The 14,199-nt window shown below is 41.2% G+C and overlaps 1 protein-coding gene across 7 annotated transcripts; it reads right to left on the bottom strand.

Moving 5' to 3' along the window:
- Positions 1–912: 912 nt before the first annotated feature.
- LOC127374143 (protein FAM184A-like) lies at positions 913–14,162 on the bottom strand. Of its 7 annotated transcripts, none has more exons than XM_051419155.1 (19): positions 13,847–14,162; positions 13,001–13,260; positions 12,448–12,589; positions 11,217–12,050; positions 9,783–10,199; positions 8,230–9,663; positions 8,044–8,130; positions 7,036–7,191; positions 6,636–6,752; positions 6,045–6,167; positions 5,647–5,703; positions 4,954–5,517; positions 4,417–4,611; positions 3,596–4,316; positions 2,942–3,072; positions 2,761–2,814; positions 2,496–2,667; positions 2,359–2,418; positions 913–2,089 (listed from the first exon to the last, which is right to left on the bottom strand). In XM_051419155.1, the coding sequence occupies exons 2-17, from the start codon at positions 13,111–13,113 to the stop codon at positions 2,539–2,541; spliced, it is 5,274 nt and encodes a 1,757-aa protein (XP_051275115.1). In that variant the 5' UTR covers positions 13,114–13,260; positions 13,847–14,162; the 3' UTR covers positions 913–2,089; positions 2,359–2,418; positions 2,496–2,538. The 7 variants fall into 7 exon arrangements, with proteins under 7 accessions (XP_051275115.1, XP_051275114.1, XP_051275113.1 ...); XM_051419154.1 differs by having other exon boundaries at positions 13,001–13,233; XM_051419153.1 differs by having other exon boundaries at positions 13,001–13,229.
- Positions 14,163–14,199: the final 37 nt, after the last annotated feature.

The following is a 14,199-nucleotide window of genomic DNA, read 5'->3' as shown; positions in this document are numbered from 1 at the left end:
TAACATGGAAATATTATGTAAATTACAAATACTTAAACGCAGCCTACTTAGTTACTTTCCACCACTGCATATTATCAAATGGAGTGGTAACAGAGACAGGAAAAGAGGAAAATGAGCAGAAGAAAAGCTGAAAAGATGTTTTTATGTTCTCCGACAGTTGAGATGTACTTCCCCCACCACACAAACACACACACACTTTCTCCTCCACCTGGTACTCTTTCTGCTAAGCGTAAGCGATGACGTTCTCGGAGGACCTCCCAAAGCTGCTGAGCACTGCAGGTGATTATTAAGCAACTTCTTTTTAAAGCTGCTGATGCTTCTTCTTCTTCCACTTCATTTTTGGTCTTGTGCCTGGTTTGTATTGAATGGGAGAGCAGGCACTAAAATGTTTTAGGCTACTTGAGCTTTGTGTGCACGTCAGCATCATCCAGTCCACTAAGATACAGTCACACACACACACTCACACACTCACACTCACACTCACACATTGACAGAGACAGACAGACAGTACTACCCACAGAGTAATCCATGAATGGCTGCCATCTAGTGTTCATGATAAGGAAGTTGAATAAACGGGTATGGTTGAATAGAAAGGAGTAAAGCTAAGAAGAGTTTCAAAATTCATTATCTACACAGCAAGTTTAATCAGTCAAATGTATTTTCACTGTCCTATATATATATAATATATATAATGCATTTTTTCAGATAATCTAAATGCTTTTTTTGGCTGAAGTCGAAAGTAAAAAAGTAAAGATGAAAAAAATCATCAAAATGTGGAGATACATGTTTTTTTCCTCTGGTTAGAAATGCATTATCAATGTTGCTGAAACTCAATTTCAACCATAATTTGTAAACCAAAAGTGTTTTTTTAACCTCAGCTCACATACACACACACATACACTGCAATGACAGTTAATATTGTATAAACATTTATTCTCTGTACAGTCTTAAGGAATCAATGGGAAATCAATATTTTCAATTACTAATAGAAAAATACCTTTGCTGCACCATGATCACTCCACATCCGTACATACAGAAAGTAGCAAAAGAACATCATAGTGTGTGTTGTGAACATTGTATAAAACAAAAAAAACAATATGAGCGTGCAAACTTAACATCTATTAGGTATGAAAAACAAAGTGTCACTCATACAAAAAGAAGTAAAATATGTGATACATTGGCATATTTTCATAATATTCTCTACAAAAAAATATCAGTAATAATTTATTTTTTTAATTTTATCTTCTAGATATCAATAATGACTGTGTGCAAATTTCAGAACTTAAAATAACACCTGGCTTCTGTGTTTAAATAACCCCGTAGACCTGTGAGGAGCAAGAAACAGATAAGTCTTTGGAGTGAATCATCTTTTTTTCATATTTGGCTTCATGTGTAAAAATCAAGTAAGATAACCACAGGGTACAATGTTGCGTCGGCACATTATACAGTGTGTGTTGCTTTGAAAAAAAAAAAAAAAAGGCTTTTCATACAGTGAATGTCCCATTAGTCAGCTGTTAATGTCAGAGTCCAGAGAGGCAGATGAAGCCATATGACATGTGATCTCTCAGTGTTAAACACAGTGTTAAAATATGCACCAGATGCAAACGTCCCTCCAACCGTGACACTGTGATTGATCTTGGCTTCATCTAGTTCATAGAGAAGTAACACTTTTTTTAAAAATCAGTTTGTCAGGATTTGTTTGATTGGCAGCCACACTGGCCTTTCACCTGGCAGACACTCACAACGTCATATCCATTCGAGAGGTGAATCCAGTGTTCAGGACTCTGAAACAGGAAGTTCTTCGGATCGAGCTAATCTTCACCTGCTTTTACGTGCAGATTAACTCTCAGGAATCTTATGGGGTTGTGTTTGACATCTTCAGTTAATCGTTTTGAGGTTTATTGGCCGGCCACAGGTCACTACGTGTTCATAGGCATAGGTGTTCATAGTGACAACATGAGATGAGTTTTTCTGATTGGTTGACCTGAGCCTGACGGTATCCCAGCAGTGTGACGTATCGTCCTCGCTGTCCGCTGAGGTGGAGGTTAGCACGGTCCCTCAGAGGGCTGCGGCTATAGATGGCTGTGCACTGAAGGGCGGACACACACATACACAGGACAGACAGGACACACAGGACAGAGAAGAGGAAAATAGGAAAATAGATTGTCACAAATGTTGGTTTGAAAAAGTATCTTTTAGCTCTTTTTAAATATATATTAGATAATATTCAATATCACTTTAATGTCATATTTTAACTTAAATTTGTAATCACAAGACAAACCGTTTCACATACATAATAAAACAAAATGTATGCGACAAAACAAAAATATTCAGCCATACTTTTTGCGTACAACTTACCATTCAAACCACTGGCTGAGAATGTTTTCATCAAGAGGTTGCTGTAATCCTAAAGAGCCACTGACAAAATAATGAAACACTTATAAATTTGAATTAAACATTTAGGAAACTGCAGCGTCTAAAATTACTATACTTACTTGTATGCCCCTATTACGGTTGCTGTAGTCAGGACACTGTGAGTCAGTGGTGTTCTGTTCTCACTGAAGTCCTGTACATAGTGTGGGCACTGTTGGAACTGAGACCATTAGAGCCCAGTGTTTGGACACTGATGTGGACTGGGCCACTCAGGTCGACATTCTCCAGAATACACTGTAGAAAAAAAGCAAAATATGCAGTAAATGCTTTGCTGTTATTGAGTTTAACAGGATACAAGCTGTTAAGTGTCAAGGTAGAGATTGATACCTTGGTGCACGCTGAGCTCATGACAGATTTGTGGAAGTCCCCATCTACAAACACCTGAGAGAGGACAAGAAATAATTACAAGAAGTAAGTACAAGAAGCTTTTAGAGAAAATACTAGAGAAATAACTCTTCCACAATCAAGTCAATGTGTCAGTCTGCCTGCTACTGTTTGTTCTGCCTACCCTGTATCCGTACACAAATGTGCCGTTACTACAGCCCAGCTCGTCGAGCGGCGGCCTCTCCCAGCCGATCATGAGGCTGCTCTGGCCCACTGTTTTGACGACCTCAACGGCACGAACCTCTGCTGGAGCTCCTGGAGGTGGTGGGACAAAGAAAAATCAAGCACAGCACTAATTCATTTATTTACCTTTTCTGTTAACCTTTTAACTTTAAAATTCTACCACAATAAATGAACATAACAGGACTCACTGCATACTGAACTTACTAATGAATCCAATCAATTTAGTAAAGGTTTACTGTCACTGTGCAGCAGTTCGTTACTGTATATGGGCAATAAGAAGGGCAACAAGAAGGGCAACAAGAAGGGCAACAAGTGACAGAAACAGAGAATGGCCCTTATCTAGGCTGGGTATAATGTTATTTCAGCAGTATAGAACCAAAAAGTAATATTCTACAATCATTAACTGCAACATTATGATCTGAAGTTATAACACCTACTTGTACAAAGTTTCAGCAAATGCTTCTTTTTTTTTGTCAATTCAATAATGGCATTTCAACTCTTTAGAAAAAAACAAGAATTTCTTCCACTCGGACTTTAAGCAATGGTGTGTTTTGCCTTTGTGTGAATGATCTCAAATATTGAATATATGCATTACCTGGTTTGGGTCTTGCTGTCTTTTCAAGAGCAGTGGTGGACTTTCTGGCAGACTTGTTGGATCTTTCAGGAGAGCAATGAGCAGATGGAGTGCAGGAGGCAGCAAATACAGGCCCGTGATACGCAGGGGCAGCACCATCGGTTTTAGAAGGCATGTTAAAATGATTAGCCTCGGGGGCAGTTGTTATGCTAGGGGCAGTTGTGTCTGAGGCAGTGATTTTTGGATTCGTGTCAGAACATATTAAGACATCAGAGACAAAGGTAGTGGTCCTCAGAGTTAAAGGAGTGGGAGCTGTATGTTTGGCATCAGATATGTCAGGAATAGCAGTGATGATTTTATTTGTTAGTTTTGGGGATATTGCTATATTAGTGCCATAGCTGGAGGTGTATTTGGCTTTGCTTGAGCTAGAAAGAGCAGAATTTATAGTTTTAGACATGTCTGCTTTACAGTGATGGTTAGTAAACATGGGACTGAATGTAATATTAGCAGATCTAGAGGCGACTGCATTAAAAAGTGTTGCTGACTTATTAGTGGAAACAGGTATGGTTGTCACAGCTGGAACGTGCTTAGCTGGGCTCGAAGCAGTGGTGGCTGGGAGAGAGTCTGTAAGTGGTATATTCAAACTGAGGCTCTGCTTCTTTGTCTGAGAGGCTGGTCCCAGGTCTGCAGGAGCTGAAAAAGATTTCCTGGGTTGCTGTCTTCTTCCTCTGCTCACTGGAGCCTTGAAATGAAGAAAAACTAGAATAATATTTGTTTTTTACATGTTTTCAACACTGACCAGCATTTGTGTAATGCCAAATGTTCAAAAAGCTTCTGTGTACCTGATAGCTGCTCATTAGAGTCTTCTGCAGTTGCTCGTGTAGGCTGATGATCTTCTCAGGACTACTCAGTCTCCTGCTCACACCGACACGTGTGCTGGAGGATGGAAGAGTAAGACTCAGATCTGGGGAAGACTTCCCTTTCATGTCTGGATGATGAAATTCAAAATTCTCAGGTCTAGTGGCAGAGTGAGAGAGCTGTGGTGGGATTGAGAAAAAGCAGATCGTAGGGTTTCTCTCATTTTAATTAACAAAAAAAAGGTCCAGTGTGTGGGATTTAGTGGAATCTAGTGGTGTAGTTGCAGATTTAAAAAACCCATGCTTCACCCTCTCTACAGTGGCCGCCAAACGTGCAAATGGCCCTAATCTAGAGCCAGTTTTTGGGCTACTTATATTCCATTTCTGCTAATATATCCCCCAAAATGTTACAAACTGGACCTTTAAAATGATATAAAAATAATAGTAATAGAATAATAAAATAATTATTAATAAAATAATAATAATATATACTTAAACAAAAATTAGTTTGCATTATCTCACCTGTGCTGTATTGGTGATCAAGCCTTCTTTCAGTGCTGAAACCACACATGATGGTGCCGCTTGGACACTGGCACACACTTGCACTGGTGAGGGTGGCACAGGTGAGTTGGCATTTTTATTTAGTGTTTCTGCTGGTGAAGGTGTGACTTCACTGCTGCAGTCTTGACAACTTTTTGTGGAGTCCATGGTGACTAAAGATGTATGTTTTTCTCTTTTTAGCTCTCTACATTTCACTCCAGATTCAGATGCAAATCCATTTTGGCATTGCTGATTTACAAGTGAAGGTAAAGTAGAGCAGGTCCAATCAGGAGTGAGTCCACTAGAATAGTTTTGAAATGTTGAAATAAATCCTGGTGTGAAGCCAGTACTGTAATCCCGGGTCTTTACGTTGCTCCCTGGTGTGAATGCTGCAGTGTACTCCTGCAGAGCAGTGTCACTGAGCAGCTGCTCAACCTGCTGTGTGAGTGTGGAGTCCGCATTGCCTTGTCTGTGCATGGCCTTCATCATCTGAACCAACAAGTTGTTCCTCTCCTGACACTTGAACACCAGGCAAGACAGCTTGGCCTGTTATTCAACGAAACACTTGTCAGTCAAAGTCAACTGTTACTGACACATGACAATAGTTAGCTGACACTCCTACAGGGTAAGGAACAAATAATGGAAGAATTTAAAGCTATATCTGTCTTTCCTCACCTTTAAAGGAGCTATATCCAGATCGTTCTGGCTCCTCTTTTTCAGGAGTGCATCATACTATAGTACAAAAAATAAATTAAACACATGAAAATTACTTATCAGCTCATAACAACAACAGCTAACTGCTTTGGGCGAGATTAGATCTTCATGTGGGCCCTTATGCTGCGGCAACATGAAGTGCTGAAGAGTTGCGCCCTTTCCAACAATGATATAATGTGATGTTCTTTATGACATGTATAATTTGAGGTATTGTTTAGTTTACATGATCCGAGATGTAGTTTGTATTTTAATGTGACATACACTTTATTGGCTTGGTATGTATGTATGTTTTATAAGTAAAATCAAGTCACTTATTTGACTATCATGAACATCAAAGCCACAGCTGACTGGTTACCCACCTTAGCTCTGATGTTGTTGTAACGTGTCCTGAGTGAGACAAGAACAGTGCTCAGATCATCCTTGCTTCCCTGCCCTTGTTTCAGAGCGATATACTCCGAGTTTAGCTCCTCTAGAGCCACCGTCTGTGAAGTTTTACACACACACACACACACACACACACACACACACACACACACACACACACACACACAGAGGAACAGATCTATGGTGATTTTATAACAAATTTTTATGTATTTCCACTACAGCTGAATTTTACGCATTTAAAACATATCAAAAGTCGAACAACTGAAGAACATTGATATGCATTGATATAAGACCTTTAGTCACAAACATGAAGTAATGTATGTCATATTACAATCTGTTCTGTCTGCAATAAAGTAGATGTGTATGTTTGAACTATGGACATAAAACATCTGCATATTCAAAAAAAAGTGTTGGTTGGTTAATTTTGAAAATGAAATTGAGGTTTCCAGATACTTTCTTTTGCATTCATGTTTTAAGTCAACTTTATAACAGGGCCATATCCAGGAGTTCAGAACTAATTTATGGTACATAACAAATAAAAAAGAAAGATATTTTGCCATTCATACCTTAGCTTTGAGCTGAGCTGTAAGGATGTTGTATTGCTCCTCTATTTGTGCCTTTAGTGACAGAGCATCAGTCTTCTCCCTGACCAAGTCTCTAAATTTTCTCTGGAGCTCCTTCACCTGCAGAGGACACAAACACTGGTGAGGTCTAGCAGATAAAGAAGAGTTAGACATATAAACAGATAAACAGTGTTTTTATTTAGGTTCGTACCTGGAAGGAAAGTTAGTGACAGGCTTTGCCAAAAACACATACACATATTTATGGTTTTATAAAGGTCTCTCTCAGGAAGGCCAATTAGGGCAGGACGGTACATTGAGTTGTTAATAAGCAGACCAAAGGGCATGGGTGGAGCAGATTGTGGCACCATGTTGGTATTTTTGTAGTGTATATTTGTGTAAATACCTGGGTTATGAGGCTGTCATTTTCCTGTCTGGTTTCTTCCATCTGATTAGCTACAAATGTCAGCCTCGTCACCTTGTCAGCTGCTTGGGCTGCCTTTCTCTCTGCCTCCTCCCTCCTGGTTTCTGACTGACACAATTCACTGTGCAACCTCTCGGTCTGAACATGCCACAAACATGAACATGAATACATTAAGTTAGTGAAATCTCTAATGATACACCATTGACCTGTAAATACAAAATGAAGAGAGCCAAAGATTAAACAGAAGTTCTGTCATATTTCTTTTTCAGATTAAGATTAACAAACTTTATGCACTGGAAATTACAATAAAAACTGCATTCATTGTGTTGTTATCAATATCAATAATAGCTACGACAGTAATTCGGTTAAAATGACATGTTTTATTATGAAGTAGTCAAAGGAACTGCAGTGTGTTTGTCAGTGAGCTTGACACCAGCCGCTATTGTTCAGCAAAATGCATCTACAGAACAAGACAATGGTAATTTTCTGGATTTTTTGACAGCTGATCAGTTTAAAGGGAGTAATGGAACAAGAAGGAGCAGCCACAGTGAGCTTGCAGGCCACACGATATACGCCTCCACCTTCTCTGCAAGGTAACCAACTCACAGTAGCTCACAGATGAGTGACTTTTTAATTAAAACAATAGTTTTGTTTTGCCCCCAGAATTGGTGTTTGTATTAAACAGAATTTGTTGTTACCACCAGTAACTAGTTCTTGTCAAATCAACAAGGACTTAAATCTTAAGAATTGCCACTTTAAGCACAGAAATGTTTTCTTGACCTTGGAGGTAATAGTGCGACAAAACAATCCCAACTCAACTTCTATTGAGTTTTCTGTCAACCTAAAGCTAGTAAATGGACCTTGAGTTGGGACTGTTTTTGTCCAACTACTATTATTTAGTTTAATCAACAGAGCATCTGGTTAATCTTACATTCTACTACAACAAATGTCCACAAATGATAATGAAAAAAAGAGGAAGTGTAAACTCACATCTACATGGCTCTTGTCCAGTTCACCTTTTGACCTCTTTAGTTCTGCTCCCAAGGCTTCATTCTCCCTCATCAGATCATTTTGCTCCTGTTCTCCATTAAAACCATGAGTTTAAGTACACAGTAATCTAACATAATGTCATACAATAAGCCATAATACTTATATATGATATCTATCTCCTCATACCTGTACAGAGTTTTCTCTGTGGTCACTAGTCTGAAATCTTTGTGTAGCATATCCTCCCGTCCCAATAGTGGCACTGTTCAGATTCAGCATAGGCAGTTTCTGATTCCTCCCCTCTGTTTGTGTTAGGCCGGACAGAGCAGCTTTGTGGCCGTTTTCTTCCTCTCTTAGGCCCTGGAGTAATAGATGCATCTGCTCTTCTTCCTGTTTCAAACAACTGATTGAAAGTTCAATTCTTTCTTTTTCTTCTTTCAAACTGCTAACTGATTTTATCAACTTGTCGCGGTCTTCTTGTGAAGTGTAAGATGATTGTTCCTTGTCTCTCTGTTGCTTCAGACACTTCAGGGAATTGGTTAGTTTGTCTCTCTCCTGTTTCAAACTGAGCACTGTCTGGCTTAACTGGTCATTCTCTGTCTGTAAACTTTCTAGTGACTGCATGATTTGAGCTCCCTCTTCTTTTCCACTTGAGAGAGATTCTGCCAGTTTCTCATTTTCTCGTTTGAGACCAGATACAGACTTAGTTAGCTGCTCTTTCTCCTCTTTTAGGCCACTCATAGACCTTATAAACTGGTCTCTCTCATCTTTTAGCCCACAGACTGTCCTGGTAAGCTGCTCTTTCTCTTGTTTGAGACCAGCCAGAGATTGAGAGATGCTGTCTTTCTCCTCCTTCAGTCCCCAAACTGTCCGAGTTAACTGCTGCTTCACTTCTGTCTGTGTTTGAACTGACAGAGTTACTTCTCTCTGCTGCTCTCTGAGAGAATTTATGCAGCCTGACAGTTCCTCTTGTTCTGTTTTGAGGCTCTGGACTGACTTGGTCAGCTGGCCCACTTGATCAGTCAGTGACATAACATTGCTTTGTAGGCTATCCTGCAACAAACCATAGTGATTATCATGTTGAGAACCAGGTGCTGAAGCTGTAGTCGAATCGTCTGGTTGTTGACTGGACATCAACGGTGGTTCTTCACCTTTTAGCACACTTTCCACTAAACTGTCCACACATTCTTCCAGGTTGTTCTGTTGAAAATGTCCTGATATTACAGCTGTGTATTCTCTTTGCAACTGAGATCCACACGGTTCCTCGTCAACCGATGATTCCACAATAAGCTGCTCACTCTCCACTAACCTTTGCTGCTGCAGATCCATTATGGTGTTGAGATCATCCTCAGTCTTCTTAGTGAGTTCTGTAATCAAACACCCTTGTTCCTGCTTCTCCTGCTCCAGTCTGACTTTGTCCACCTCTAGCTTGGAGATGTGCTCTCTCAGCTGTGTTTCCTCCCTCTTGAGTTCCTCTTCTCTGAGCTCAATGTGAGCCAGAAGCTCCTGGATCCGGTCTGCCAAGGCCCGGTTCTCATGATTCAGGGCCTGGACGAGATCATCCTTGTCCAGGGCAAGAATGTTGTTATCTTCAGCTCCATCACTGGTGGGTAATGTGTGAATCTGAGTATACAAATACACAGAATTCGATCAGTGATGTACTGGAAAGGTTTGTTATTGAAACGTGGTTGTAATTTAAGCTGTGTCAAACTGAACGGAATACTGTAACCCCTGTGACATACCCTTTCTCTTGAAGAGTCCTGCTCTGCCTCTGCTTCTTGTTCCTCTGCCTCTTTCCTGAGTTGTAATTTCAGTCGAGTATTCTCTTGAGCCATCACCTGCAGCTGTTCCTGTGTGTGCTGCAGGGCAACCTCTAGGCGGTCACGTTGTTCTTGAAGTGCTTCAAGATCCTCCCCCAGCCCCAGGCTCCTGTAGGCTTCCCTCAGGGCTTCAGATTCCTCACTGTGGCTTTCCTCCAGATTTAGGATCCCTCTAGAGCCCCAAGTCTCCAGTTTAAGTTCATCTAGTGTCTCTGCAGTCACGGAAAGGGACCGTAGGCTGTGGTTGTTTCGTGTGCTCTCTGCTGAAGCCCAGTGGTGAACAGGTGGAACTGCAGATGAATGAGGCTGGCCTATTCCCTCAACCGAGGTTAGATGGACCTACATAGAGATCACAGTCGTGTGACAAAAGTTCGACAGACAGAAAATGACTGGCAGAATATAGAGATCCTAATAATGCAACATAATCCAAATTCATGTCTCAGTTGATACACAATGTATAAGCATTTACAATAGGGGAGGTGGTTATGCAACACTAAATCCTGGCAACAGAGCTTTCACTCACTAATACCTTCTCATGAAATAACAAGAAGGAATCTACAACACTAAGCCAATAATAACACCGGATTGAATATTAATTGACCCTTAAGTTATTATTGCCAACCATATTTGGCCAGTCTACAATGAAAAACTAGTGAGAATAAGTCACAGAAAACAACTTTCAAAATAATAATGTGTTAACATTGATTAGTTGAACAGGTGATCTTAAATTGTTGTTAAAACAGGAATTTGTCACTTTAGGGAACTAAAAACCCTCAACAAATGCTCCTTATCGCAAGTGTTTTATTCTCAAGAACCGATAATTCCATCCTACGCATAATAGTACTGAAACTCAAGTTGTTTGAGTTAAATTTGGTCAAATACTGTAGCATTCTTACTTTTAGACTACATGTGGACTGACTGGCACAGAATCTAATGATAGAAGGTGTTTCTTATATTGTAATAGAGCTTTTGTTTTTCTCTTGAGGACATGAAAACCATTGTGCAAACTTCTGTTCATGTCTGTTGTTGACTTGTACAGTAGAGGAGATATCCTCTACTCTCATGCTGCTCATTCCACCTTATAACAGCTTGATGTAGTTTACCTCTGTGCCCCACATTTCATTACAGGAGATAAATATCGTACTCATCACTGTGTGATGTATGAAAAAGTAGGCTGGCCCTCACTAGCAACAAGAAGAGAGATACATACTATCATCTTTGTTTAGAAGTGTCTCCTACTAAAGCTGCCTCAGTGTGTCACATCTCAGATTTAGGATCGTCAGATGAGATCTCTCTTGCTAACTCTTGAAATAAACACTGAGAAGAAGGTTATAATAATGATCATATCTTACACACCTCTACCATGGCCGTGGTATGTGAGAGAGTGTTGGAGGACACAGAACTAACAGCAGGACTGCAGTTGGGCGAGCTGGTCCCAAAACCCGCGCATGGGATTGTGGATGACTGACTTGATGTTTGGTTAGCTGCATCCGTAAGGATCTGTTGGAGCCTGTTGTTCTCCTCTCTCAGTTCATCAACCTCCTCCATCAAGGAGTTTTCAGAGAGCTTCAGTTGGTGCACCTCTGCCTTCATCTCCTCCACCTTGCAGCCCAGGAAGTGGCTGTTCTCCTGAGCCTCCTGGAGCTGCTCCATCAGTCCCCTCCGCTCGGTCATGCCACCCTCCTCTCTCTCCAGCAGCACCCTGAGATCCTCCTGCAGGCTCAGGATGAAGCCTTGCAGCCTGGCTTCATATGAGTTCTCTTTTGCTGTCTTTCCCTCATCACTCTCTCGTCCTCCTCCTCTCTCAATTCCCACACTTGGCTGCCATTGCTTCCTCCTCTCCTCCTTTCTCTCCTCTTCTCCTTCACCCTCTCCTCTCATGGTAGGTAGCCTCTCTTGTTCTTCCCAGTGTGTGACAGTCCCGGCAGTAATTCTGACTGCACTGATCGTTGTCATGCCCGTGGCGGCACTCACGGTCATGTCCAGTAGCTGCTTTTCTAAAGCGTAGATCCGGTTCTGTAGGCTCTGCTCTCTGTCCCGGGCCAGGCTGAGCTTGTGCTGGAGCTGGGTTTTAAAGTTCTCGAAGTACTGGGACTGACGACTCATCTCCTCCTCTTTGGCCTTCAGCTGCCTCTGACAGCGCTGTAGTCGATCCCTCCAAACCTGCTCTCCTCGCTCCTTCTCCTGGGTCTGAGCAGTAGGGAAGTGGGAGAAAGCGGAAGACAGAGAGAGAATATTATAGAGAGAGATACTACAATGGAGTCTGGAAAAACAACTTCTGAGTTAGCCTAGGCTAAGGGGTCTCCTGTACTATACATATACATTATATATAATGTCTACATGAATACATACTAGTTTGCGTTTTAGTGTTGGCATTGTCGTAGTAGTAGTCTTTACTGTAGATGTTATTTGTTATGATCTCTCTTTTGCTTTCATGAGAAAACACAATCAGCCTGACCTTATAACCCAACCTTCGTAGCATTGTTAATAACTTGTTACTTCAGAATTATGGTCCATTATTTTGTTTATTCGTTGTATAACAGACATTTTAGTCCAGACCCATGATAAGTAAAACCTGTGTACTCACCATGGTCCTGACCTCCTCCCTGAGCATGTTGAGTCTCTGGTCCAGCCTCTGGGAGTGTTGCATGCTGGGGAGGTGGGAGGCAGAGGCTAGCTGATCGAGCTGTAGCAGCAGCCTCCTCTCTGACCTCTCTAACCCTCTGATCCTAACAACACGACACAGACAAGCTCACATACATCATCTTATTAACTTCACACAAATTTACACATTAACATAAAGCTAGAAGTACTTAATAATTTCCTCTGTTAATTTGATTTGATATAAAAATCTACAAATTTGATTCAGTTTCAACATCCTAATGCGAGAAAAGATGAAAACATGCAAATAAATAGTTTACCACAGCGAGTAATTCCAGGGGAGATGTCAGCAGCAGCGTGCTTCCATGCAAGTGTACAGGGCAGCCAGGTGCATGTGATATGTGATATCACCTTGGCCAAAAGTGAGTATATAGTAGCGTGTGGTGTGTGTGTGTGTGTGTGTGTGTGTGTGTGTGTGTGTGTGTGTGTGTGTGTGTGTGTGTGGGTTGTCACTGGATCCCCTCTCCCCAGTCTCTCACCTGTTCCTCAGGTAGCTGTCAGACTGGACGGCTGAAACCTCATTCTGCTCCAGGACCTTCACTCTGTTACACAGAACCTGCAGGTCCAGGTCCAGAGTTCCCATTGAGTCCATTACCGTGGTAACAGAACGGCTACCGGTACCCGTCTGTTGAGGTCATGTGATCCTTCATTGGTTAGCCTGTGCCCACTAGGTGAGTTCTACCTGGCACGGGAACTGACGTTGTCCGACTTACTCAGTTTGGGGAAAATAAAGGGGAAACTGTTCTTACCGACATCATAAACACACAGACATGGCAAAGATAAACACAGACACAGAAAAAGTTACATGCGCACAAGATACAGTCATCTATTATTCACCATGTCAACAGCTTGGTAGCAAGTTGTTGGGCACAGATGTCTCTCAGGTTACCCCGCCTCTTAATCATCCTGTCCGCTCTCCGGCACCTCCCACCACATTTCACAAATCATTAAATCCCGAAAACTTAAAAGGAGAGGTTCACTTTTTTCTCCAAGTCCGTCTCAAAGCAATTCTCATGTGCATGCATATGTACTAAAACCTTTTTCGGTTGATGTAATACATTTCTCCTGTTCACACAGGTTGTTTTAAGACAGACATGAAACAATTGACCCTTTCCTTTGAGGTCAGCCTAATAAGTAAGCTAGCAAGCATGTTTGGTTGATGCATAACTAAATATAGGCAAGAATACATCACTTAATTAAGAAAATCATTCATTTGCGGATCTTGAGAAGTATTATTTCTTAACACTCACGTGAACTTAAATTAGCTATTGTATTAATAAATGTACAAAAGAGTAAATTCTCAAAAGGTAAACTTAAATAATAACCTGTTTTTTGCACTCCATTGACTGTAGTTTCATCTTCTCAATACATCGACGAGCTTCCAGTAAGTTCAGCTTCTGTTCTGTGAACTTAGTTGCCCTGTTTCCTTGGAAACGCCACAGACGTTAGACTTTGCCAGAATCCTCCATATCCAGTTGGCACTCAGCTTGTTCACCCCCTCACTCAGCACTGTACTTTCACTCCTCTTCTCCTCTCTCTGGCTCTCCTTTCCCATTGTCCGACTGGGCATTCCTTCAGCTGAGGCTCTTCTCCCTTTAATAAATCCTCTGATTCAGAGTTTTCTCTCAGTAAATCCACGTGTTTGCTTCTCACAGAGGAGTTAAAGTTTCATGTTCCA

Source organism: Dicentrarchus labrax, unplaced genomic scaffold (genome assembly GCF_905237075.1).
Source record: "Dicentrarchus labrax unplaced genomic scaffold, dlabrax2021, whole genome shotgun sequence".
NCBI lineage: Eukaryota > Metazoa > Chordata > Actinopteri > Moronidae > Dicentrarchus > Dicentrarchus labrax.
Note: the sequence above shows the minus strand (reverse complement) of the source record. Positions and strands in the feature narration are given on the sequence as shown.